This window comes from Sapajus apella, unplaced genomic scaffold (genome assembly GCF_009761245.1).
Source record: "Sapajus apella isolate SASKATOON/1434 unplaced genomic scaffold, GSC_monkey_1.0 scaffold6, whole genome shotgun sequence".
NCBI lineage: Eukaryota > Metazoa > Chordata > Mammalia > Primates > Cebidae > Sapajus > Sapajus apella.
Window position 1 is genome coordinate 31,001,005 of NW_022436946.1, and position 23,400 is coordinate 31,024,404.

Sequence of the window (23,400 nt, forward strand, 5' to 3'; positions counted from 1 at the left end):
TAGTCGGAGCATTCATTTACTTTGACCACCTGCAAGGTAGCTTATATAGATTATATTTAGAGATATTTTCTTTGTGGGTGTTTTATTTAGTGAATTCTTAAATTGATAGTAGGCATAGTTTTCAAGAAAAATTACTTAAAGCCCCATTATAATTAAATTGTGTGTTAAAACCAGAGAAATGGAGATAGTAATTACAAATACTGCTAGACTTCTGGATACTTAACATGTATTTTAGCATACTCAGAATCTGTTTTCTTTGCCAGGTTCAAAGGCTATCTGTTGGAAGTATTCCACGATCTATGAAGGTTATTCTGGAAGATGACTTAGTGGATAGTTGCAAATCTGGTAAGAATTATTATTATTTTTTTTAGCTTGTGTAGGAGGTCCTAAAGTATTGATTAGGAAAAGTCACTTTTTATTTTCCCAGGATCACTGGCAAGGGAATATAGAGGCTTTAATTGCTCACCTTGAGAATAGAAACTGGCATACAGGTGGGAAGTGATAGAAGGAAGAAAGCTGGGCAAGACCTGTACAACAGCAGCTCGTCCAGGTGCTTGTTTTATGGATGAAGAACCTGACTTGCCTAAGGTTGTAGAGAATTAAGTGGCATAATTGGAATATGAATCCAGAACCACTGATGCCTAATTTAAGGCCCTTTTCAGTACAGTATAGCTTCACAGCAGGAACTTTAAAAAAATCTAGTGAATTTAGTGGGCAATTTTATAAAATGAATTAGAGAAGGCCACACTGTTAAATGTTGCTGCATGTCTTGTTGGTGTCCAGAAGAAAGGAGATCATTCCTCTCTGCTCTGTGCTGGTGTCACCATGATAGGAGTCACTGATTTTGGTCTGCTGTCTCCTGAGGGTCCTCAGTGTTTTCACTGGCTGATCACCTGACTTGGGAGGGAACTTGAAACCCATACTTAGTGAAGAACTACACATGTTTAGCATGGAGAAGCCTGAGGAAGGACATGACAGCCAACTTTCAATAGTTAGAAGACTGTCACATAGAAATAGAATTGTAATTACAGAAGATACTATTGGGTTTCAGTGGGATAGGCCACAAGGAGGTAGATTTTGACTTACTTCCTAATATTTAGAGGTGTCTAATGTGGGCCTTGGATGGTGATGAGTTCTTTTTCTCATAGACAGTCTAGCACAGCATATACAGTACATTGTTAGGGATTTAGGCCTAACAGTAGCAGTTGATCTCAATAATCTGTAATGTTCCAGGCAATTTAAAGATGTTCTGAGCCTCAGAACTGTTCTGGAAATCTGAGAGCTCCAAAAGCCTAATTGTTCCAGTGTCATTCTGAGTTTATGCTTTACTCTTTAGGCCAACCAGTCTAGTCCTAAGCTCTCCTTTGTCCCTCTCAACTCATCGTGTTCCCTCTCCTCACTGGGGAGACTAAGAAGAACTCAAAAGTATTTCCAGAAGCGTGAGGTTTTAGTCATTTTGGGCTGTATGTTAGTCCATTCATGTGTTGTTACAAAGAAATACCTGAAACTGGTTGATTTATAAAGAAAAGAATTTTAATTGGCTCACAGTTCCACAGGCTATACAGGAAGCATGGTGCAGACATAGGCTCAGCTTCTTTTTGAGGCCTGAGGAAGTTTACAGTCATGGCAGAAGGGAGATGGGGCGTAGTCACATCACATGATGAAAGCAGGGAGCAAGGGTGGGGAGGGAGGAGGTGCCACACACATTTAAATGAATGGAGCTCATGAGAACTCAGAGAGCTCCTTTATCACCAAAAGGATGGCCCAAGCCATTCATGAGGGATCCACCTGCATGATCCAAACACCTCCTACCAGGCCTCACCTCCAATACTAGGGATTATATCTCAACATGAGATTTGAGTGGGGACAAATATGCAAACTGTATCAGGATGCTATAACAAATTACCTTAGACTGAGTGACTTTAGCAACAGACATTTATTTCTCACAATTTTGGAGGCTGGAAGTTGGAGATCAGGGTGCCAGTGTGTTTGGATTCTGGTGAGGGCCCTCTTCTAGGTTGCAGATAACTGACTTAATGTATAGTTGTCTACATAGTACACTAATGAGATAACAGCTTTGATTATGGATTGTGGGCTAAGCAACCCCAAAATATGTCAAAATACCTTGCCCATATAGGACTAGATATTAACCTAAATATGTAATGTCTATCTCAGCAAAGCAGCTCTTATATAAGCTCAGCCTGAACATGTAAATATCCGTCAAATGAGAATAAGATCTTTTCATGTAGTTCATCTAAACTGAATGCTTTCTGTTCTGGAAACAAGCCTTAATTTGTTTTTCTTTCAAATGTCATCAATAATGAAGGATGGATAGAAGCAATCTACCAATAGCTATTTTTTCATGTATCCACGGCTATAAACCTCTGTGGGAATCAAAAGACATAAATAGTATGTAATCCTTGCCCTTCAGGAATTTACGATCTAGTTAGGAACCCCACTTCGGCATGTGCAGAGTAATGAAGTTGGAGGTTGTGTGCTGGTAAATGTCGCTGCCGCAGGAGATCCGAGAGATGGGTCTGACTGAGAATGGCTACAGTATAAAGATGCTACAGATGATGTAGGGACACAAAGAGACTGGATTGTAGAAAAGTAAGAATTTCAGCTTCCTGAAAATAACATTGCTTATAACATTACTTTTGAAAGATACAGAAGTTTAAGATGAGTATGTGTTGCCTTGGACTATCATGTGTATCTCACAATTGTTCTGGTGATTATATGAATCTGCCATTCAGTAAATATTTGAGTAAATGAAAACATGTATATATTGAAGGGCTTTTAAATGTATTAATTACCTTACAAATGTAAAGTAGGTTTAGTATAAAAATAGCTAATATTTATTAAGTACTTACTGTGTTCTAGATATTGCATAAAGTAATTTACATAGATTATCTGATCTCATTCTCACTATAGTACTATGATGTAAATACAGTCATTCACATTTTGTAGGTCATGAAACAGGCTTAGGAAAGGTAGGTAATTTGCCCAAAGTCACATAGCCTTATGAACAGTGGAGCTGGGATTTAAATCCAAATCTGATGAGGTCAGTACTCTTGGCCATGCTTCAGTGCTCTCTATTTTCCACATAATCACTGCTTATCAACATTAGATTATTACTTATGGGTCATATATCTAAAAGTTAAGTTCCTCATTTTACTAGTTTAGAAACAACCTAAACATAATCCATTAAAATGACCATAATAGAGAATTGTTCCATGTGCTCATGTAAAGTTGCCCCCGATTATTTTTATCTGGAAATTTGGGGTCAGACAATATAGTTAATGATTATCATTCCTGATTGGGTTTGAAAATGATTAAGTAGTGGCTTAGGAAAGATCTTGGAAACTTGTAAAGCACTTACTTAATGTGTTTGTAACCATTTAGTATGAAGTTGCCTTTAGCTAGAAATGTGCCTTCTATTCTGTGAATTGGCACCACCAGTTCCATGCATATAGCATTTTCCTTTAGGAAATCAAAAGCTCTGCAGATTACACATTGAAATTTAGAGAGTGAAAGGCATTTTTCATCAGCACATACTATATAATTGGCACAAAGGCTTGGAAATGAAGAATTGCCTGTTAGTTCTGAGACAGTGTTTATTATGCACAATATAAATACCAAGATTGAGGTTGGGGCACATCCAAAACCCTACATTCAACAAGATTAAAATTTGGGGGGACCAGGATTATGATTTTTTTCATCTTTGTTTTTAGCCCCCTTTCTCCAGTACCAAAATATCGAATAGCAAACATTTGTATATAACTGATGCATTGCATTGTATATCGTAATAAGCACAGATGGCAATGTTTGGCGAGTGTGCCTATAAACTACCCAGGGCCTCTTAGGAAAATCTATGAAAGTTGCCTCTGCCTACCAGGAATGGTGGGAGAGTTTCCTCAGGTGGGAGAGAACCATCAACAAGGATCAAGCAGGATTGTATCTTTCGCTTTTATATTTTGTGGGAGGGAACTTTGAAGTAGAGCAGTTATTTATTCATTTCTTAGTTTGTTGCTTCTTTGGATCACTAAAAAAGATGGGGGGCATTGAGTAAAATATTAACAAATTAGTTAAGTAAAAATGAACGTGTAAGAAACTCAAACTACCTGCCAGTCATCACAAGGTTGTCTCTTTTCCTGACTCCAAATTATAGTTTAACTTTCTGGGCTGCAATTCCCACATCTCTTCTCTAAATGAGAGCTAAATGGTTAGAGACTCGTGTGGATGAACATTTCACCCAATGTAACTGATGAATGAATCATCCAGTAAACTATTTTCCCAGTGAAGAGTAATAATTTGGTATGATTATCATGCAGCAGGTTATTAAAAATAGGAAATACTGACTTCAGCTTTTCACTGTGCAGATACAAATGACTGTCGGGAACAAAAATCAAGAATCTGAGGCGTTATTCTGCCCCTAAATTGTTTTCTGGATGAGTGTACACACTGGAAACCCTAGTTAGGTAGTTGTTTCTTTCTAATTTCTGGTCCATTATTATGTTGAGTGTGTGTTCAGCATGCAGGATGCTACTGCTAGACTCACTTGGTGCTTTTTTCTAGGTGATGACCTTACTATTTATGGGGTTGTAATGCAACGGTGGAAGCCCTTTCAGCAAGATGTGCGCTGTGAAGTGGAGATAGTCCTGAAAGCAAATTATATCCAAGTAAATAATGAGCAGTCGTCAGGGGTCATCATGGATGAGGAGGTCCGAAAGGAATTTGAAGGTTTTTGGGACTCCTATAAGAGCGATCCCTTTTCAGGTTTGTGTTTAAGGGTATACAACTGATTATTATTAATGGTATCACATTCAGTGGTTAAATATGATGTCTGTGATTTGACAGCCTTATATGCTGCATAACTCAACGGCTGAGTTTAAAGGGTAGCATTAGTCATACCTCTAGCCATAGTCTCCCTTTGAATCCCTTTTCTGTCATACTCTTCTATTTAGCAATCTGCCTGGAGGTATTCCATATCTAACTATTATTTTAAATACCACATACACTGCCTAGACAATTTCAGAGTTTCCTATCATATCCATTAAAAATATACTTCTTTAAAAAGGCGAAACTCATCCTATTATGAAACCTCATCCCATTAAAGCTGTTGTTTCTCTTTGATGTATTTTCAGTAGTAAAGGTAACTTTACACTATTCTGGCTGAAGATTTTAAAATAGAGAATAACTATGAGAGATAGAAGATGCAGACAGTAACTTTGTCATTACAAACAAAAATTTTTACTGTGACATTCAGGTGTAATTACATAGACTAAAACATCACAGCCACTGGGTTTGTAGTGTATTTTACTGAAAAATCCTAAGTGTATAAAGCGCCAATTAAATCTTCAAGTGCCTGTTTTCATTTCTCCATGGAGACGTCTTCTGAGAAAAATAAACTGAAGCCAGTAGTAGACATTTCTAATAACACTGCCCTCAAATCTAAGAGATATTGATTACTTTATTCTTAAATCACCTGCTGAATGAGATAGATATTATTTTTAAAAATAAGGCTTCCGGCTGGGTGTGGTGGCTCATGCCTGTAATCCCAGCACTTGGGGAGGCCAAGACGGTTGGGTCACTTGAGGTCAGGAGTTTGAGACCAGCCTGGCCAACATGGTGAAACCCAGTCTCTACCAAAAATACAAAAATTAGCCGGGTGTGGTGGCGTGTGCCTGTAGGCCCAGCTACTTGTGAGGCTGAGATAGGAGAGTCTCTTGAGCCCAGGAAGCGGAGGTTGCAATGAGCTGAGATCGTGCTTCTGCATTCCAGCCTGGGTGACAGAGCCAGACTCTGTCTCAAAAAAAAAACAAAAACGAAAATACAATAATAAGCCTTCCATTTGCCTAAATAGGGACAGTTTTCTTTTATTTTATGGGATTTTTTTTTTTTTGCATAAGTGTATAGCACATTAGTAGTTCCTGATCTTTTTTTTATCTCATCTGTATAGAAAGAAGCAAAAGTTCTCTACGTTATAGATTTATGAAACAAGCACTTTAAGAATCATACATTTTTAAGTGATTTTTTTTAAATTAAAATGGCTTTTTTTTTTTTTTTTTTTAAAGTAGACAGGGTCTCACTATGTTACTCCTAGGCTCAAGTGATCCTCACACCTCCACCTCCCAAAGTGCTGGGATTACACTACACCCAGCCTGAACAGCCTGAAAATGGTTTCTTAGGATTTGATCCTTTTAAACATTTGTAACTCTTCCTTGGACCACTGTTATTTATTTATTACAGTGTCACAGCTCAGTTCTGCCTCTTAATGAAGGGAAGGCCATCATATGATACTCTAACTAGATCTTCAGATGTGCTTTGTGCTGGCAATTAAAGAATCTGTCTTGTTTTAATTAGGCTACTGTTGCATGAGCCATTTATTGGATAAAAGGCAGAAGTAAATATAATAATCTTGTGACAAATATAAGTAGGAAGATAGCAAGAAAATGAGGCAATATTTCTTTTGTTAGTATGAATGGATTTTCTGTTAGTTTCCTATAGACCAGCAGCAGTGCACTGTGTTCCTCCATTCTGGAGTGTTCATGAGTGTGTTGGAGGGAGGAGAGGTGAGGTTGGGAAGCTGTATCCAGTAGGACGTCTTTATTTTGCTAAAGTTGGAGAATGCTTCAATGCTCAGTGATTGGAGGTTGACTTGCTTAAGACCTGATCCTGTGGATACTAGATAGGATGAACCTAGGGGCCTTATTCTGATCTGCAGTAACCTGAGGGATTCCCTGACTCTGGTGTTTAGATGTTAGAAACCCAGATGTAGGGGGTGGAGTGTTTTGGGCCATCTGAGCCTACTTTGGGGGTGACTGACTTAAGTCTGAGATTATTTAAGGGCCTACTAAGTTCTCTTCATTGAGATAACTGAGAGCCACACAGGAGTAGATAACTAGGCCTTTGCCACACTGTTGACATGGTCTAGAACTAGAAATCTGGGAGGGAGGTGAAGATGGGGGTAGTATTGTGCTAATGCATTTTCTTTCATGATACAGCCATGAGAGCTTCTGCTGCCATGATCCAAGGAATCAAACTTTTCAACTTAGACAACAAATTTAGGACAATGGCCCTTCCTTTTTGCTTCTCTCTAGGACCCCAGTCCTACCTTCATAGTCTTTTGTGTTGACTACAGTGTGAGGAAATCTTGAGATCAGAAAGATACACAAGCTAACAGTTACAGTTAAGTAGTTCCCACTATATGCCAGTTATTTATGTGTTATACACTTATTAACTCCCTTGATCCTCAACAATGCTATGTTGATACCATTATAATCCCAATTTTACAGATAAGAAATGGAGGCAAAGGTTAAGAAACTTGCCCAAGGTCAAGACAGCTGGTAATTAATAGCTCTGGGATTTGAATCTAAACATGACACCAGAACTTGTGCTCTTACCATAGGGATATGCTTCCCATCAGCATGTTACTCAGTAAAACTGGCTCTAAGTTTTGGCTTATGTAACTCTCAGAGCAGTTTGCCTACTCTTGAATCTGTTTGTTGGAGCTAATTCTTTTTCCTTCCATGTGTAATTGCTAGATTCTGGTCAGTTTACTTACCTGCTGTCAAGTCTTGTTATCTGCTTGGATTCCTGACCTTTTCTCTAGGCTTTCTACCTCCAAACACAGAGGATTCCTTCTGGCAAGCAATGAACTTCCTGGATTTACTAAATTGGGTTCCTTTTTACTAAAACATTTTCTAACTTTACCATTTATGCCATCCCAGGCTACATCATCATAGATTAGTTGCTGCTGAATCAGTTTTGATTCATTACAAAAAGTAGCCTTTGTTTATAGGGCTGTAAGTCGTGGAAAGGCTCAGGAATGGCTTGTTGGAATTCTGTATGTTGATTAGGCCAATGACTGAATGAAATACCTGCTTTATTCGTGGATGAGATAGGCAAATTCACAGATTTGGTGCATTGATATTTCTGAAAACAGAACCCCAAATAGTGATATTCTTTTATTTAAAGCACATGATCAGAAGAATTCAAGATCTCATGCTTATACTGCTAGGGTTGTGATATGCAGTGATTTTCTTAATGCCTTGATGGCCCTGTTACTTTGTCCCAGATAAAACAGAATGTACTATAAAAATTAGATTTTATAATCCCAGCACTTTGGGAGGCCGAGGTGGGCAAATCACCTGAGGTCAGGAGTTTGAGACCAGCCTGGTCAATATGGTGAAACCCCATCTCTATTAAAAATGCAAAAATCAGCTGGTGTGATACATGCCTATAATCCCAGCTACTCAGGAGGCTGAGGCAGGAGAATTGCTTCAACCCAGGAGGCAGAGGTTGCAGTGAGCCGAGATTGCACCACTGCACTCCAGCCTGGGCAACAGAGTGAGACTCCGTCTCAAAACAAAACAAAACAATAAAACACCATTTACCAAACTGCTCGGAGCAAATGCTGAGTTGACTTGAAGGGTGGATTTTTACTTTTCTTCTTATATCTTTGGAGAAGCTTCATGAGCTCCAGCTACCTCCATATTTAAAGATTACTGACTTGTACAATCTGATTCATTATTTCTGAGATATAACACCTTTTATTTAGGCAGTCAAGTAATTTTACTGAAATTATCACATAGAAAGTACATACAGTGGCTCATACTACTCTTAAGTGCTGGGTGGTAATCCCAGGACTTTGGAAGGCCAATAGGAAAGGATCGCTTGATCCCAGGAGTGTGAGCCCACATTGCTCCAGAAAAAAAAAAAATTAGCTGGACGTAATGTTGCACACCTGTAGTCCCAACTACTCTGCAGGCTGAGGCAGGAGGATTGCTAGAGCCCAGGAGTTTGAGGCTGCATAAGCTATGATCACGCCACTGCACTCCAGCCTAGGTGACTGAGTTAAGACCCTGGCTTAAAAAAAAGGACCTTTTGAATCAAAGCAAAGTTATTTCCTCCCTTAATCCTGTTAGTCATTTGGAATTGGACCTCTTGATCATTTCACATAACAGAGTATATTTAAATGAGGATGGTCAGATAGGAAAGGAAGGGAAATTTCAGTTGGAGTTTCTTGAAAGTTATTGCTGACTTGTGATCTTTCTGCTTTTCCTAGGAAGGAATGTAATATTGGCTAGCTTGTGCCCTCAAGTGTTTGGAATGTATCTAGTAAAGCTTGCTGTGGCCATGGTGCTGGCTGGTGGGATTCAAAGGACTGATGCTACAGGAACACGGGTCAGAGGTTAGTACCTGTTTAGAAATTCTGAGTAATAATGCAAGGAGAGAAGCTAGAACTTTTTCTTTGCTGAATAAAAACTGCTTGTTGGACTTTATTTTCCCATAGTAATCTTATAAAGCTGATAATTGAATATCTCTTACATAGTCTAGCATCTATATATCAGAAGCTACTTTCTAGAGTTCTAGAAAGACTGAAACAAGTTAGATTTTTCAATGGCATATACATTTGCTGTAGCTTATAAGGATGCCACAAAATAAAATCTTTGTTTCTATTACTGTATATTTGTCGGCTCTCCAGTCTGCTTTCAAAAGGAAAAAGATTAGAAATAGTGCATTTTAATGTCTCCAGTCAGTGTCTCTCCATCTGTGGCTGTCACTGTGTTTCTCTTAGACTGCTGCTCTCAGTCATCTGCCTGCTGATTCCCCTTCTGCTAGTAGATAGCAAATGTGCCATCTGCCATGGGGTGCTGCTGCAGGTCACACCTTCAAGAAAAGATTACTCTTAAGTGTATAATTATGTCCAGATGGCAGAAAGCTCTTTTGCAGCTAACACACTTAACCAGAGTCTGGCATACAGGTTATTATGGCCCCGTATATGGGCCATAATAACCAAAAATTAAACCAAAAGACTAAAAAGACATTATTATAAATCAGGCTGTTAGTAGGGACTTGAAAACCATATAGTACAGTGTAGCATAGTAAGTATAAGGTGTACGTATATGTTTTGATCACCTGTTTTGAAAGGCAATCTGCCAAATGTTGAGCTTAAATAGGGGTTTAATTTATTTAGGAAACACATGAGTATTGCTGAAGAAGCTTGTTTGGTCAGTGAAATCATATGAACCACAGGATATGCATATGTTATTTAAGTTACATTTGCAAAACCAGTACTTATTTTAAGATATGTATTTCACTAAGTTACTAAAATTTTCATAAATGAAAAGGTCTTCACTTAACTGTTGGAATTATAAGTCATTTGCTTGTAAAATCCCTAATACTTCTTAAGTGCTGAAATAAAAATAGAATAAAATGCTTCTATGACTTGTATGCAAACATTTAATCATAGTAGTTTGATGTTTTAAAATAGAGTAATCAGAAACTTTATAAGCCAAACATTTTTTGTTTTTGTGGAGACAGAGTCTTACCAGTCTCACATTCCTGGGCTCAAGTGACCCTCTTGCCTTGGCCTCCCAAATGCTGGGATTACAGGTGTGAGTCACTGCACCTGGCCTCTGATATTTTTAAAAATGTTAAACATAGGGCTGAACACCTGGAAATAGCACATAATTTATTAATAGAATTCAGATGTTCTGTCACATTTAGTAATCAATTAGGGACTGTTATATTTATGACAGCTAACTTTTCTAAAGATTTTCTAGTTAAATCCTTTCTCAAACGACCATGGGTACACAGTAAAAATACTATATAAAATTTGTTGGCCTTCCAGATGGATCATTTTCTAATTATTCTTATTCATGGGTCCTTTTATGGAAATCCAAGACTTCACATATTTGTTTTTTCCTAGGTGAATCTCATCTTTTATTGGTTGGGGATCCTGGCACAGGAAAATCTCAATTCCTCAAATATGCAGCAAAGATTACACCAAGATCTGTACTGACCACAGGAATTGGATCTACTAGTGCAGGTATTCTATGTGATAATTTCAAGTATTTAACATTACTTCAGAAGTTAATATGATGGTTTTTTTCTAATGAAAAACTACCTATAATAGAATAAATTTCAAGCTAATTTTTGAGTTACTGCTAAAAATGGAAGGAAATATGCAATATTATTTTGGTAGCTCTAAGAAAATATCTTGAGAGCTCCACCTTCACTTTGCATCTTCGTTTTGAACAATCCTATTCATAGCTTTCTCATTCTCTAGTGATTACCTTCAGAATTTTACGCAGGAAAAAGTCCGTATCATCTGGCATTTTATGAAGACCCAGCAACCAGAATGTTAAACTAAAGAGGGGGATATTCACTTTATCAAATATGGCATAGAGCTTAAGGCATTTTCATGCTCATAAATCTGATAGGGAACAGTAGCTCCTACTGAAATTTCTTAGGGAGAGAATGTTTATTAGTATTTGGAAAATATACTTCCATCATTGCAATGTAGAGCTTCATTCAAAAGTTGTAATGATTCTTTAGCCAAGTACATTTAAAAGCCTTTGCTGATAGAATGTAAAGCTTTGATTATAAATAAAGTGACCTCGGGAATTTAGAAAAAAATTATTTTGAAAAATGTTTGATGCTATTTTGTATTTTTATAGTTTTGATTGGGTAATGTTTCTGCCCTTCTAAAAATAGACCCTTGGCTTCACACCTTTTAAAAATGTTTGCTACTTGTTAAGGGAATCAGATAACTTCCATTGGCCTAATGAATGCTCAAATTTCTAATGAAAAACTTATACTTTAAAATTTATCATACAACAGAAAATGGCCCATTAATGGTCCTATATAAGTGGGAAACTATTGTTAAGTAGGTCTTAGTTATATTTTGAAACATAACTGAATAGTATATTAACCATCAACAAGAATGGATTTTTGGAATTGAAAAAGAGTAGACAAACTTCAGGATAGTGGAAGGGGAAGTTGGCAGGAATATATAAAGAACATTTCTCATGCATTTTAAATCCATATGACCCAGTGTTCTAGAGTTCTGTATAAAATGACACCAATAACAAATAAAGATGCTTCCCCAAGTAATTATGCAGAATGTTTCCTAAGTAATAATTATGTAGAGTGTCAAGAAATGAGTCCAAGCTATCTAGCGAATGACTGGTAATTTCAGTTATCTGGGCAGTTTGAAAGTGAATTGCTGCTGACTCACTGGATTAGTGCATTAGTGTAAAAGTGTATTAGTATATTTCCTCTTTTTTAATGCAAAGATCATAATCCAAATATGAGAGAAAAACAAGTATAGTGAATATAAATTTTAGAGTTGTAGAAAAGTTGTTGTTACTTCTGGTCTACCCAAAAGGCCAGAGTAGCCTTTCTTCAGAATGTGTATTGCAACCCATTAGAGAGTCATGAAAGTCCATTCAGTGGATCAAAACCAGCACTTTCAAAGTGAAATACAATAAAAAAAAAAACCAGACTACTACATAGTAAAGGTGCACTAAGAGTGTTTTCATACAAATTTTTAACTTGTTAGAGTCATGCTGTTTTTTGTTTTGTTTTGTTTTTGAGATGGAGTCTTGCTCCGCTCTCTAGGCTGGAGTGCAGTGATGCAGTCTTGGCTCACTGCAACCTCTACTTCCTGGGTTCAAGCGATTCTCCTTCCTCAGCCTCCCAAGTAACTGGGATTACAGGCGTGCACCACCACACCAGGCTAATTTTTGTATTTTTAGTAGAGACAGGGTTTTACCATGTTGGCCAGGCTGGTCTCGAACTCCTGACCTCAAGTGATCCACCTGCCTCGGCCTCCCCAAGTGCTGGGATTACAGGTATGAGCCACTGTACCCGGCCCTAAGTTTTCTGTACCATGGATTATGGTAAAAAGTTTTGATAGACATTGTTAGGAAAGCTAGAAACACCAAATTGTAAAATTAGAGGGTATAGTTATATGGGAGCCTAAAATTGTATAAGGTTTTGGATGGCCAAATGCATGCGTACTTCCTCAGACTTCAGGAATGTTTTCTCAGCCCAAATAACATGCGTGATGCCTCCATCCTACTCACCTATCTCCTTAGTGACATAAGTCATTGGTTCATGTTTATATTCTCAGGACACAGATATTTACTATGACCAAAAGGGTAGAAAACAGTTCTTCGGATATAGTATTGGTAAATGAGGCTAGAACAGGAAAAAAAAAAAAAAAAAAAAAAAAAAAACCTATGTGCTACAGTTTTTTAGTTTCTAATGTTTGAATTCTAAATCTTTTTTCAGTCATTAATTTTAAAAAATTCTTAGAGTGATAAAATTTAAGATAACAAAAGGTAATGGTTTCCATGTCCCAAGCTTAAGTGAAAATTGGTTGTCTATTTATAAATTGATATAAAAACCTAACCCTTTGATGTCACTACAAATAGATTGTTATAATTAGTCAGAATAAAAACTCAGCAGTAAGTTGCTTTATTTGGTGATATGGCTTTATATATGCTTTATTTCTAATAAGCACATATGTTGTTCCTATTATATTAACCACTGAGCTCTTTGTTGGAAAGTAATGCTTTTATTTTCATTTTAATATTTTAACATTTTTCTTTTAATTGCAATTAGACAAATGAAATTTTCTTTATATATATTTAACAGTCAGAAGTATTTTACTTTTAAAAGCTATGAACTAGTTAATGGACAATATTTTAATAATCTGGTATATTAAATTGAAAGTTTAACATCTGGCAAAACTTTGCTTCACAAATTCACTTTTTTGGAATGATAGGAAATATATACAACTCAGAATCCGTATTTAGACAAATGCCCTTTTCCTTTCCTCAACAAAAAAGCTTTAAAAAGTGCAGTATAAAAGTTTTAGATATGAAGGCACTGCATAACCTGCATCATATGGCTGTCTTGCTTAGCTGCAAGAATAATGAAAATATTCTACTCTTAATTTTATGGAGTGTAAGAAACTTTTTAAGGAAGGTCTTAACTCTCAAAGAAAAAGAAATGTTATTTAGCCCATTTAATGAATTCTTTTCCAAGACTGCTTTTCAAAAGCTTGTTGGAAAAGCTGTCTAGAGTATGTGAACCACAAAGATGCCTTATTTCATTCTGCATGAGTGTCAGAGGAAATGGGGAAGAGTACTACAGGTGTGAAAATATATATATTTCCAAAATAGTAACATATCTATTAGGATAAAGCTAAATATACCTTTCTAAATCCATGGTTTTTATATAAATACTGCCAATAATATGATCTGTTAAAAGAATTTTTAAAGTTCGTGGTATTTTTAGAAATCAAATGAATAAATTTGAGCCATTATAATCTCTTATTCTTAAACATTGGGAGTTTGTATTTTCTCCCAATATTGTATTTGGTCTTGAATTCACTGGGCAGTAATGATACATGATTCAAGAAATGTTCTGATGTTCTAAACTCTGTTATAAAAACAAAAACCATAGCCAGGGGACCTTATAAACAATTAGCCACATTTGTTGTTTTCTTACAAAGCAAACCAAATGCTGTCCAGCATCACATGAACTATAATAGTAGCCGTAAGAGGCTTGAAGGTGGCTTGGAAAATCGGATCCTAAAGTTCTTGGTAGCACATAGTTGATTTCAAATCCTCTCTTTAAGGACATGGCAAAAAAGAATGGAAATTTGCCCCTTAAACTAAAATGACACTGTATGTCTTCACAGGAAGAAACATTTTAGTTGAAGTAAACTTTGTTCTTTCAAAGGCCAGTAAAATAGTGGTCCAAAGATTTTGTCCGGGAGGCTAAGACATCTTTACAACCTGGTCTAATGATTCATGTTTCTTTATAAGTCCTTTCATTACATATAAAGGAGAGGAAAATAATATATATGCTTTAATCAGATTAGTTTCAGAACAAATAAAATAACACATTAGAGAAAAAAATTACTTAAAAATAGTTGTATTTATATTCCACAATTTGTTCAAATACTGGTTTTCTTATAAACTTTCTACAGGATGTTTTTAAACAAATTCTTCACATTTTGTTTTGACTATGTACTTACGGAATTTCAGGGAAATAGTTCTGTGTATTTTTAATAGCTTAATTTGTACTAAAGGGATGGTAGGTGGTCACATGCAGTCCATGTGGGATTCTAACATGACATTTAGTGAGTTTTCTGATGTGGACCATCCTTTTGATGCTGAAGGTAATGCATCTGTTGAAAGAAGTGACTGTAGATTTGGATTACTACTCTCTGCATCTTCCAGTTTTTCTGTGTTATCTTCCCAATTAATGTGGAATCTTGTGACCCTGGGATTAGATGCCAAAATATTCCTTTGAAGCTAGAAGAAAAAGGAAACATACAGATGGTAAACACTAAGAAAGTTAGATCACCATATGCAAAATAGGAGCTTATAAAATGGTTCACGTTAGTACTCCTAAAAAGGCTAACTTCATATACAAAGGTATAATTCAAATAAAGTACCTTAAATATAAATAATAAGACGTAAGGACTAGGGCTGTAGAAACGAAGTTATTTTAGATGAACAGAAACAAGATATGGAGAATCTGAGGGGATTCATAAGGCTCTTTAACTACTTAACTCCTATACTTCTGTTTTCTAAAAGAATCCTCTTTTTTGAAAGTGAATGCTTTAGAAGATGCATTATTTAACAAGATACTCTGTTGTTTAGATTGGCATGTTTTAAAGGAAATAGTAATACAACTTATTATTAATGGTTTCCTATACCTTTCAAAGATGGCTCATTCTTAGAAATAGTAGTCCTATTTCTTTTCTTTTCTGTTATACAAGGTGCTTTAGAGGTAACAAATTGGATCAATGGAAGGTACCACAACAAGGGTCAAATATGGTCCTGGCTTATTATCAGAAAGGATAAATAAATTCTATTCTATTGCCATGTAATTTTTCTGGCATGGTCTGGCAGATAAGAGTGTCATGTTCAACTTCATTTACTTTGCACTCTCACAAAATCACCAGTTACCAAACTGTTATATTCCCAGTGAAAAATCAGAAAGGACTAAATATCTTTAAGAATGCTGAATCATAGATTTCAGCTTCTCAGAATTTAAGCTGTTTTCAGTTACCAGAAATATTTAAGACCGTTAGTCTAACCTCTAAGAATAGCAGATAAAGCAAAGCATGTAGGTGTTTTAAGATAACCATGTTCGTAGGAAAAACAAACACAAAACTTCTCTCACAATTTTGGGAAGAGTTACACACAGAAATATCATCATTGAATAATCAGTACAACAAAAACAAATTTATATGTCCTAAAGGTTGAAATGAACAGAATCATGATATATGGGAAAAGCTATACAGAAAGCCATAAACAATATCCTGTCTCTTACAAGAGGTACTTTTGCTGGGTGTAGTGGCTCATGCCTGTAATCCCAGCACTTTAGAAGGTCAAGGCAGGCAGATCACTTGAGGTCAGGAGTTCAAGACTAGGCTGGCCAACATGGTGAAACTCTGTCTCTACTAAAAATACAACAATCAGTTGGGTGTGGTGGCATACACCTGTAGTCCCAGCTACTTGGGAGGCTGAGGCAGGAGAATTGCTTGAACCTGGGAGGCAGAGGTTGCAGTGAGCCAAGATTGCGCCACTGCACTCCAGCCTAGGCAACAGAGCAAGATGCCATCTCAAAAAAGAAAAAGAAAAAGAGGTACTTTGATTTTTCTAAACCGTCAGAGATGCTCAAGGTGTCTGCCCACATTAATTACGAATGACTCATTTGGAGGTAGGATTTGAAGTCATTCATGGTAATAAAACAATAATTAGTTTGCCCAGTTGGCGTAAGGACGTCAGATTTATTTTGTCTCAAAGCCATTTTAATAGTGTACTATGAAACTGCAATAGCAACTGCTTTACAAATTGCACAGTAAAAGTAGTTAAAAAGGAATAGTAAGAACATTACCTTAGAAAAGTCTGGTTTTACTGGTGGATTTTCCCTTAATTCTGTCTCGGTATATTCATTATTTACATAATAGCCAACTCTAATAAATTCTTGTCCTCGATAGGTGCAAGTAATTAGCACAACAGTTACACCTACTGCATCTGCATCTGGAATGAGTCCTGGATTAGGTGCATCAGCCTAGAATAATTTGAAAAGAAAGACACACACACAAAAGGCTGTTAGCGGCAGGCCAGACTGGAGTTTCAGTTACCTAGAACCATCAGTTGAAGATGCAACAAAAACTTGAAAATCATACTGGGAAGGCAAATGCTTATTTTTGACTGACTTATAATAAGCTAGAAATGACAGTTCATGTTTCGCCACAGTGTATCTAAGGACCCTCAATACTTGAAAGCATGACTACACTTCTAGAAGGAAGAAAGTCTGGTTATACTGCATGGTGGTTCATGAGGGATTATGCAATACTCATTATAAAACCTTTACAGTCAGTAACCGATTTTAACCTTTTCAGTCATAAAATTCAGACCTAAATTAGTAAGTAAGTATTAAATTAGCTCCTCATAGCCTGTTGGCAGCAAATGTTTATTATACCATTTTCCCTCTTCAACCCAGGATATTTACATTCTCATACCCACTCAACCACCCCCACAGGTATTCTAACAGTAAATTAGTATAAAACTGAACAGCCTCACATCACATTTCGGTACAATAAAGAAAGGTGTAAAAAATAACCTTTGGTTGGGCATGGTGGCTCACATCTATAATCCCAGAATTTTGGGAGGACGAGGCAGGCAGATCATGAGGTCAACAGATCAAGACCATCCTGGCCTACATGGTGAAACCCCAACTCTACTAAAAATATAAAAATTAGCTGGGCATGGTGGCGCGCACCTGTAGTCTCAGCTACCAGGGAGGCTGAGGGAGGAGAATCGCTTGAACTCGGGAGACAGAGGTTGCAGTGAGCTGAGATAGCGCCACTGCACTGCAGTCTGGTGACAGAACGAAGACTCTTGTCTCAAAAAAAATTGAAAATGAGATGGAAACAGCTACATAGCAGATTTTCAAAAAATATTTATAATCTAGACTCTACAATATAGTATGCTGTTTAAACCACACATAATGTAGAAATCAACAAAGGTAAAGATTGTTTTAGGCAGACGTCAAAGACCTTGTTTTAAATCAAACTATTTTAAGGTGAACCTTGAGGAATGCAGAAAGCAAATCAAGCAAGTTAGACTAGACTAGGAGCATAAGCGAAGGGCAGGGCCCCATCCACGGTAGTATGCAGGATAGTAATGAGACAACCAGATGGAAGGAGCCACAGGATGCAGAACACTGGCAGGGATAGCTGAGGCATCTGAAGCAGCCATCTGGGTGGTAAATGGATCATCAAGACCCAGTGAATTGGCTTACCTGTTTGTTGCCAGGGGACCAAGGAATATTCCTGGGCCTACATGAACACTTTAGCCAATGCAATAGCTTGGGAAAATTGAAGGCTAATGTTTACTGTATGCCTACTACAGGTAGATGATACAAAAAGGTATAAAATCGCTACTTAGTCTCCTAGGCTAAAAACCTGAGTCACCCTCACTCCCTTATCTCCCACATCTAGTCAGTCTCAACAGTTTTCATTTCTGAAGGCTGAATTCATGTCATCTCCCATCTGAAATATTGCTTAAAATTGTCTAACTGGTTTCCCCAGCTCTAGCCTGTCATTTGCACTGCTACCTGCATTAATACAGATCTGTTACTTTCTCTTTGGTTTTAAAACCTCAGGTTATTAAAACCCTCAGAGGAGTATTCCATTTTAAATAAAATCCCAGTTCTTTAAGTTCAGTGATAAGGCCCTTCTCAGTTTGCCTCCAACCAACATCTCCATTCATACCTACTTTAACTCCACCCTTGTTACAGACATATGAATTACACAGGTTCTTTAAAACGTGGTGATAATCTTTCACACTTTGTCCAGGCACGGTGGCTCATGCCTGTAATCCTAGCACTTTGGGAGGCTAAGACAGGCAGATCACTTGAGCCCAGGAGTTTGAGGTCAGCCTGGACAACATGGCGAAACTCCAGCTCTACAAAAACAAAAACGATTAAATTTAAAAAAGAAATCTCTTACCCTCTGTGCCTCTAACATATTGTTCCCTTGGCCTGAAAGGTCCTTCTCTTACATCCTGAAAAATTCATCTTTTAATCTTTTTTGGAGCCTATTCTCCAAAAAAAAAAAAAAAAATTGGGGGGAGTGTATTCTCAGTGAAGCCCTTTCTTTTTTTCTTTTTTGAGACAGAGTCTTGCTTGTCACCAGGCTGGAGTGCAGTGGCACAACCTCGGCTCAATGCATCCTCCGCCACCTGGATTCAAATTATTTTTTGTATTTTTAGTAGAGACAGGGTTTCACCGTGTTGGCTAGGATGGTCTTAATCTCTTGACCTCGTGATCCGCCTGCATCAGCCTCCCGAAGTGCTGGGATTACAGGCATGAGCCACCGCACCCGGCCAGCCCTTTCTAACTCAGAAGGTGGAATCAATAGATTCCTTTTTTATGTGCAGATATTTCTTGTCACAAATCCTCTAAGAATGTATGTCCTATGATCTAAATATGTTTATTCTTCAGTCTTCTCTTCTAGATGCTATGCTTTATCCAGGGAAGGAGTCCCAATTAGTTCATCTTTACAATATCATGTGTGGCTCAGCACTGAGCACTTAGTATTTTGGAATTCTTTGGTAACTCAGTTCCTGCCCTGAAGGGGTTTATGATCTCTTTTGAAAGACACCAGGATAGGAACAGCCACCCTTGTCCCTGAGAATATGCTATTTGTCTTATAGATCCTATGCACCCCTGCCCAGAGGGGTTAGATTACTTCCACTGCACCCAAACGGATTCTAATATACCTGGAAGTGGGTGGAAATGGGAAATATATAATAGTTCAGTACTGCTATGAGAACTCTTCCTCCACATTGCTTCCCTTCCCTTCAGTAAATTGGTTCTTGGCATGTTTCTGTTTTAAAATTTGTTGCAAATATAAAACAATTTTTAAAAGCATTTTAAAATTTGAAAAAGATTCAGTTTGAGCAAATTTAAGTAGAGAAACTTCTAGGCCTTTCAAATTATTTAGGATGGAGAAGTGATGAGCAGAGATCTTTGTTTTGACTCTGGCTGGCAATACGAGGCAGATGTCTGGACATCTTCCTGCTAGCCTTTGACTCACTCAGAAGAAAGACATGTTTAACTATTTAGAGAGGCAAAATCATGGCAGACCAGGAGATTACCATAGCAGTTTAAAAACACAAAACAAAAGCTGTAATTTAGTCTTTCTGTTGATAATGGTGAATTTTATAAAACCTTTAGGCTGAACATACATTGTGCCTCCTCTGTTCTTTTTGGCAACATGTACATTGATACCAAGGTAAAAACTACATGAAGATCACCAGTAGGAAATACTTTTGAATAAAATTTTTTCCTACAGCACTTTGAGCCAAAAACTTAGGAGTATTCTTAATAACACAAAGAAAAGATTTTCAAGGGTTTGTTTCAATAACAAGGCATTTATCTGTAAGTTCTTATAGTAGCAAAAAAGGCGTATTAGTACATGCCAACCCTGGTTTATTTTACTGTATCATGAATTATCAGTAAAGTATGGGTTCCCTAAGCCTGTGGGTCATATCAAGTCCTGCTTTTTTGTATAACAATTTCAAGAAGCTAAGAGAATAAAAATGTAGTTCTAACTATAGGAATAGGGCACTATTTATCAGTGATTGTACTGTTTTATTCCCCGTAACATTTTAATGAGATAGAATATTATCCACATTTTATAGAAAACTGGAGTGATTAAGGGAAGTTAGGGAGGTAAAGTCACACATGGCTAATAAGCAGAGGTGTCAGGATTTGACCTCTATCTGTAACTGCAGTGCTTCCTCCTACAGAACAGGGCATTCTGTTACCCATGTCTTTTGTAGGGTTGTGCACTCATACAACTTTAACAGCACTTTTAATTAATATATTTAATATATTTAGGAGAGGGGAGGGAAAGGTAGCAGCTCTAGAGATGGCATGTGTCTAAGCAATTCTTTGCCAGTTTCTGATGGGATTAATTGACCAAGGGTATTCATTTAAATTGGTCCCGTCTGCAAAGTGAGAAACAGAGGTCAGGGATAGAAATAGTTAGATTTTCTTTCTGGATTAAGTCTCTTCAGTGAGTTCCACTTAACCGATGCGACTTTTTTGGGTTGAAGTACTTGTAACAGAAATTAATAGTAGTTTTAAAAAACCTAGGGCTAGTTACTCTTTTGTCTGTTATAAATATCTGCCTTACAAATAAGCATGCATAGCTGAGGAATAATTGAATGGTTTTATATAGCAGTTTAATGTGGATTAAAAGAAGTAACACTTTTGAATATAGAAGACAATGTCCGAAACCTTGGTATAGATCCAAATACTCAAAGTGGTATCTAAGAACATAATCTTTATTAGTAGAACTTCTCCTCCCAAATAACTAGTGGGTAGTAAAATTTGCAAAAGTAGTCCTCTATAAGACAATGTAGATTATTAGATGCTTTAGTAAACTCTGGAATGTCATTCTAGTGACCCAAGATCACACATCTCTATCCACCAAACATATCTCTTAACTGAGCTCAACTACTGATTATGCTGAAATAAAGTTGTTTTTGTTACATCATCATCAGTCATAGTAGCTGAAACCATAAACTGAAGATGCATATTACTAACAACGCCAGTTATATGTATTTTGAATCCATGTTCTGGGTTGCTACACAGCCACCCTGGAAGACTGATAACTGAGGTGCTATTCACAGGAAAAGCCCAAAATTTACCACCCTGTGTGCCATGATACAGTAAAAGGTTTACTGTAGGCTATGCATCTCCCTAAAGTAAACATCACATTAACATCTATCAGCATATAAAACCAGGAAGTAGAGTTCCTTTGTGACATACCACCTAAACAAGATGGAAGCAGATTAAAAGTGAATGCAGCAGAAGCAGAGTTACTTAACCCAAAGGAAAGGGATAAGGGTTATAAGATAATAGGTAATATAGTCTATTTTGAAACATATTTGGCACACACATTTACCAAGATTAATCTTACCTGAAATACAAACATATGCCTTCCTGCAGGAACAGGACCCACTAAAACAGAGTCTAAAACTTGATCGTATTCTTCGCTTTCTGCAGAGCCCACATATATAATTTTCCATTCCAAGTCTAGGGTTAAAAAAACCAAAGAATTATTTCATATTCAGTAATTATATCACCAGATGACATCAAAGACCCTTTTAATGTCCACTTGGCCATTTACTGGCTGTTACAATCAGCTTCTCATAGCAGAAAATCCAGAAAGACAGTGAAATGCTCCTTACAAAGTTCTTACCAGCGTTCATACATATCAGAGTTTCTTAAAATACTCTTGTGAAACACTAGTTCCTGGGCAGTGCCTCACAAACAAGATAATATAGTCAAACACTTGGGAAATGCTGTAAACCTTGTCTCGAGGATTCATAAAGCACATTGACATAGTAAGTTTTCTGAGACCTCCTTCAGTAAAGAACATTAGTAACATCATTCTAGCATTTCCCAAATTCATTTGGCTATGGAATCCCCCTTTTCTGGTATGTCATCTTTTAATGCCCTCCTCAACACACTTTGGAAGGGCAGCCCTATATTGTGTTGTAGAGATCCAAATCATCACAGAGCTCCAAAGCAGAAAAGTTATTATTACAAAACCTCCCTTACGGCTTGGAAGTGGCTTCAGCTCATCAACTGTGAAAGGACAATAGTCGGGTTTTTTCCTTATGGCACCCCCTCGTGTCAAACATTCTTTAAATTGGGAAGAGGAAACCAACATCTTTATACCACGTAATAAAATAGATTATACACAGTGTAGATAGGCAGGCAGGTAAGACATTCAGGTAAACCAAGGCATTACATATAATTCAATAGAGCAGGTTTTTTTGAGTATGTTTTATAATGTATTGTGAAATGAACCCAGACATGAGTAGAACTCTTCGGAGGAGACTCCTATTTAGTAGGGGGAAGACAACTGTGTAATACAAATCATCTCTGAAAGACCTCTTCGTCTTCTCTGGGTATTTTGCACTGTGGGGCCTGCCTCTTGCATTCACCACACTGTTACACAAGCACTCCCAAAGGGTGAGTTTCTGGGTCACTCATTATAATCTAGTTAGTGCCACCATGTGTTGCCATTTTTGTGTAACTGTGTAGATATTTTTGTTCCCTAAATTGATAACAGAAATAGTAATGCACTGCTTATTTATATTGTATTATAAACTATAATCTACTGAACTGAAAAGCTCCTTTAAGTTTTTTTTTTTTTCTTATTAAGTCAGTATTTCTGAGGACCTATTATGTCATGGCTTTGTCCTAGACCTAGACCACTTATATTTCCAGCTTCCAGCACATTTCCAGATGCAGGGTTCTGCATCTGACATCTGAGATCATCTGTTGATGGAGATAGAGAGGAAGCAGGCCATATGAGTACCTCATGAGAGGGAACAGCAAATACAAAGGCCCAGAGGTAGGGCATGCTTGGCAAGAAAAAGCAAGGAGGCCAGGGCTGGAGCAGAATGAAAGTAAGGGCAAAGCCATGACATAATAGGTCCTCAGAAATACTGACTGGGTTGGGTGGGGGGGAAGAAGAAGGTGGTTGTGGGT

The 23,400-nt window shown here is 37.2% G+C and overlaps 2 protein-coding genes across 11 annotated transcripts in view; one reads left to right on the plus strand and one right to left on the minus strand.

The window, feature by feature from the left end:
- MCM9 (minichromosome maintenance 9 homologous recombination repair factor) overlaps nt 1–23,400 on the plus strand; it is a 157,134-nt gene that overhangs the window by 17,419 nt on the left and 116,315 nt on the right. For 9 of the 10 annotated variants that reach the window (XR_004267838.1, XM_032274934.1, XM_032274932.1 and 6 more), the window contains 4 exons: nt 264–345; nt 4,576–4,776; nt 9,068–9,193; nt 10,715–10,834. Coding sequence is in view for 9 of the 10 variants with exons in the window: in XM_032274934.1 (XP_032130825.1) it covers nt 264–345; nt 4,576–4,776; nt 9,068–9,193; nt 10,715–10,834 (529 nt within the window). In the remaining variant the exon portion in view is untranslated. Of the gene's footprint in view, nt 1–263; nt 346–4,575; nt 4,777–9,067; nt 9,194–10,714; nt 10,857–23,400 lie in introns of all 10 variants that reach the window. The other variant, XM_032274939.1, reaches the window with a different exon arrangement.
- The window catches only part of ASF1A (anti-silencing function 1A histone chaperone), a 15,488-nt gene continuing 5,360 nt past the window's right edge, over nt 13,273–23,400 (minus strand). The window contains exons 2-4 of the mRNA XM_032274941.1: nt 21,818–21,933; nt 16,714–16,890; nt 13,273–15,119 (exon numbers count right to left, since the gene is read on the minus strand). Coding sequence (XP_032130832.1) covers nt 14,907–15,119; nt 16,714–16,890; nt 21,818–21,933 — 506 coding nt within the window. The 3' untranslated portion in view covers nt 13,273–14,906. The remainder of the gene's footprint in view (nt 15,120–16,713; nt 16,891–21,817; nt 21,934–23,400) is intronic.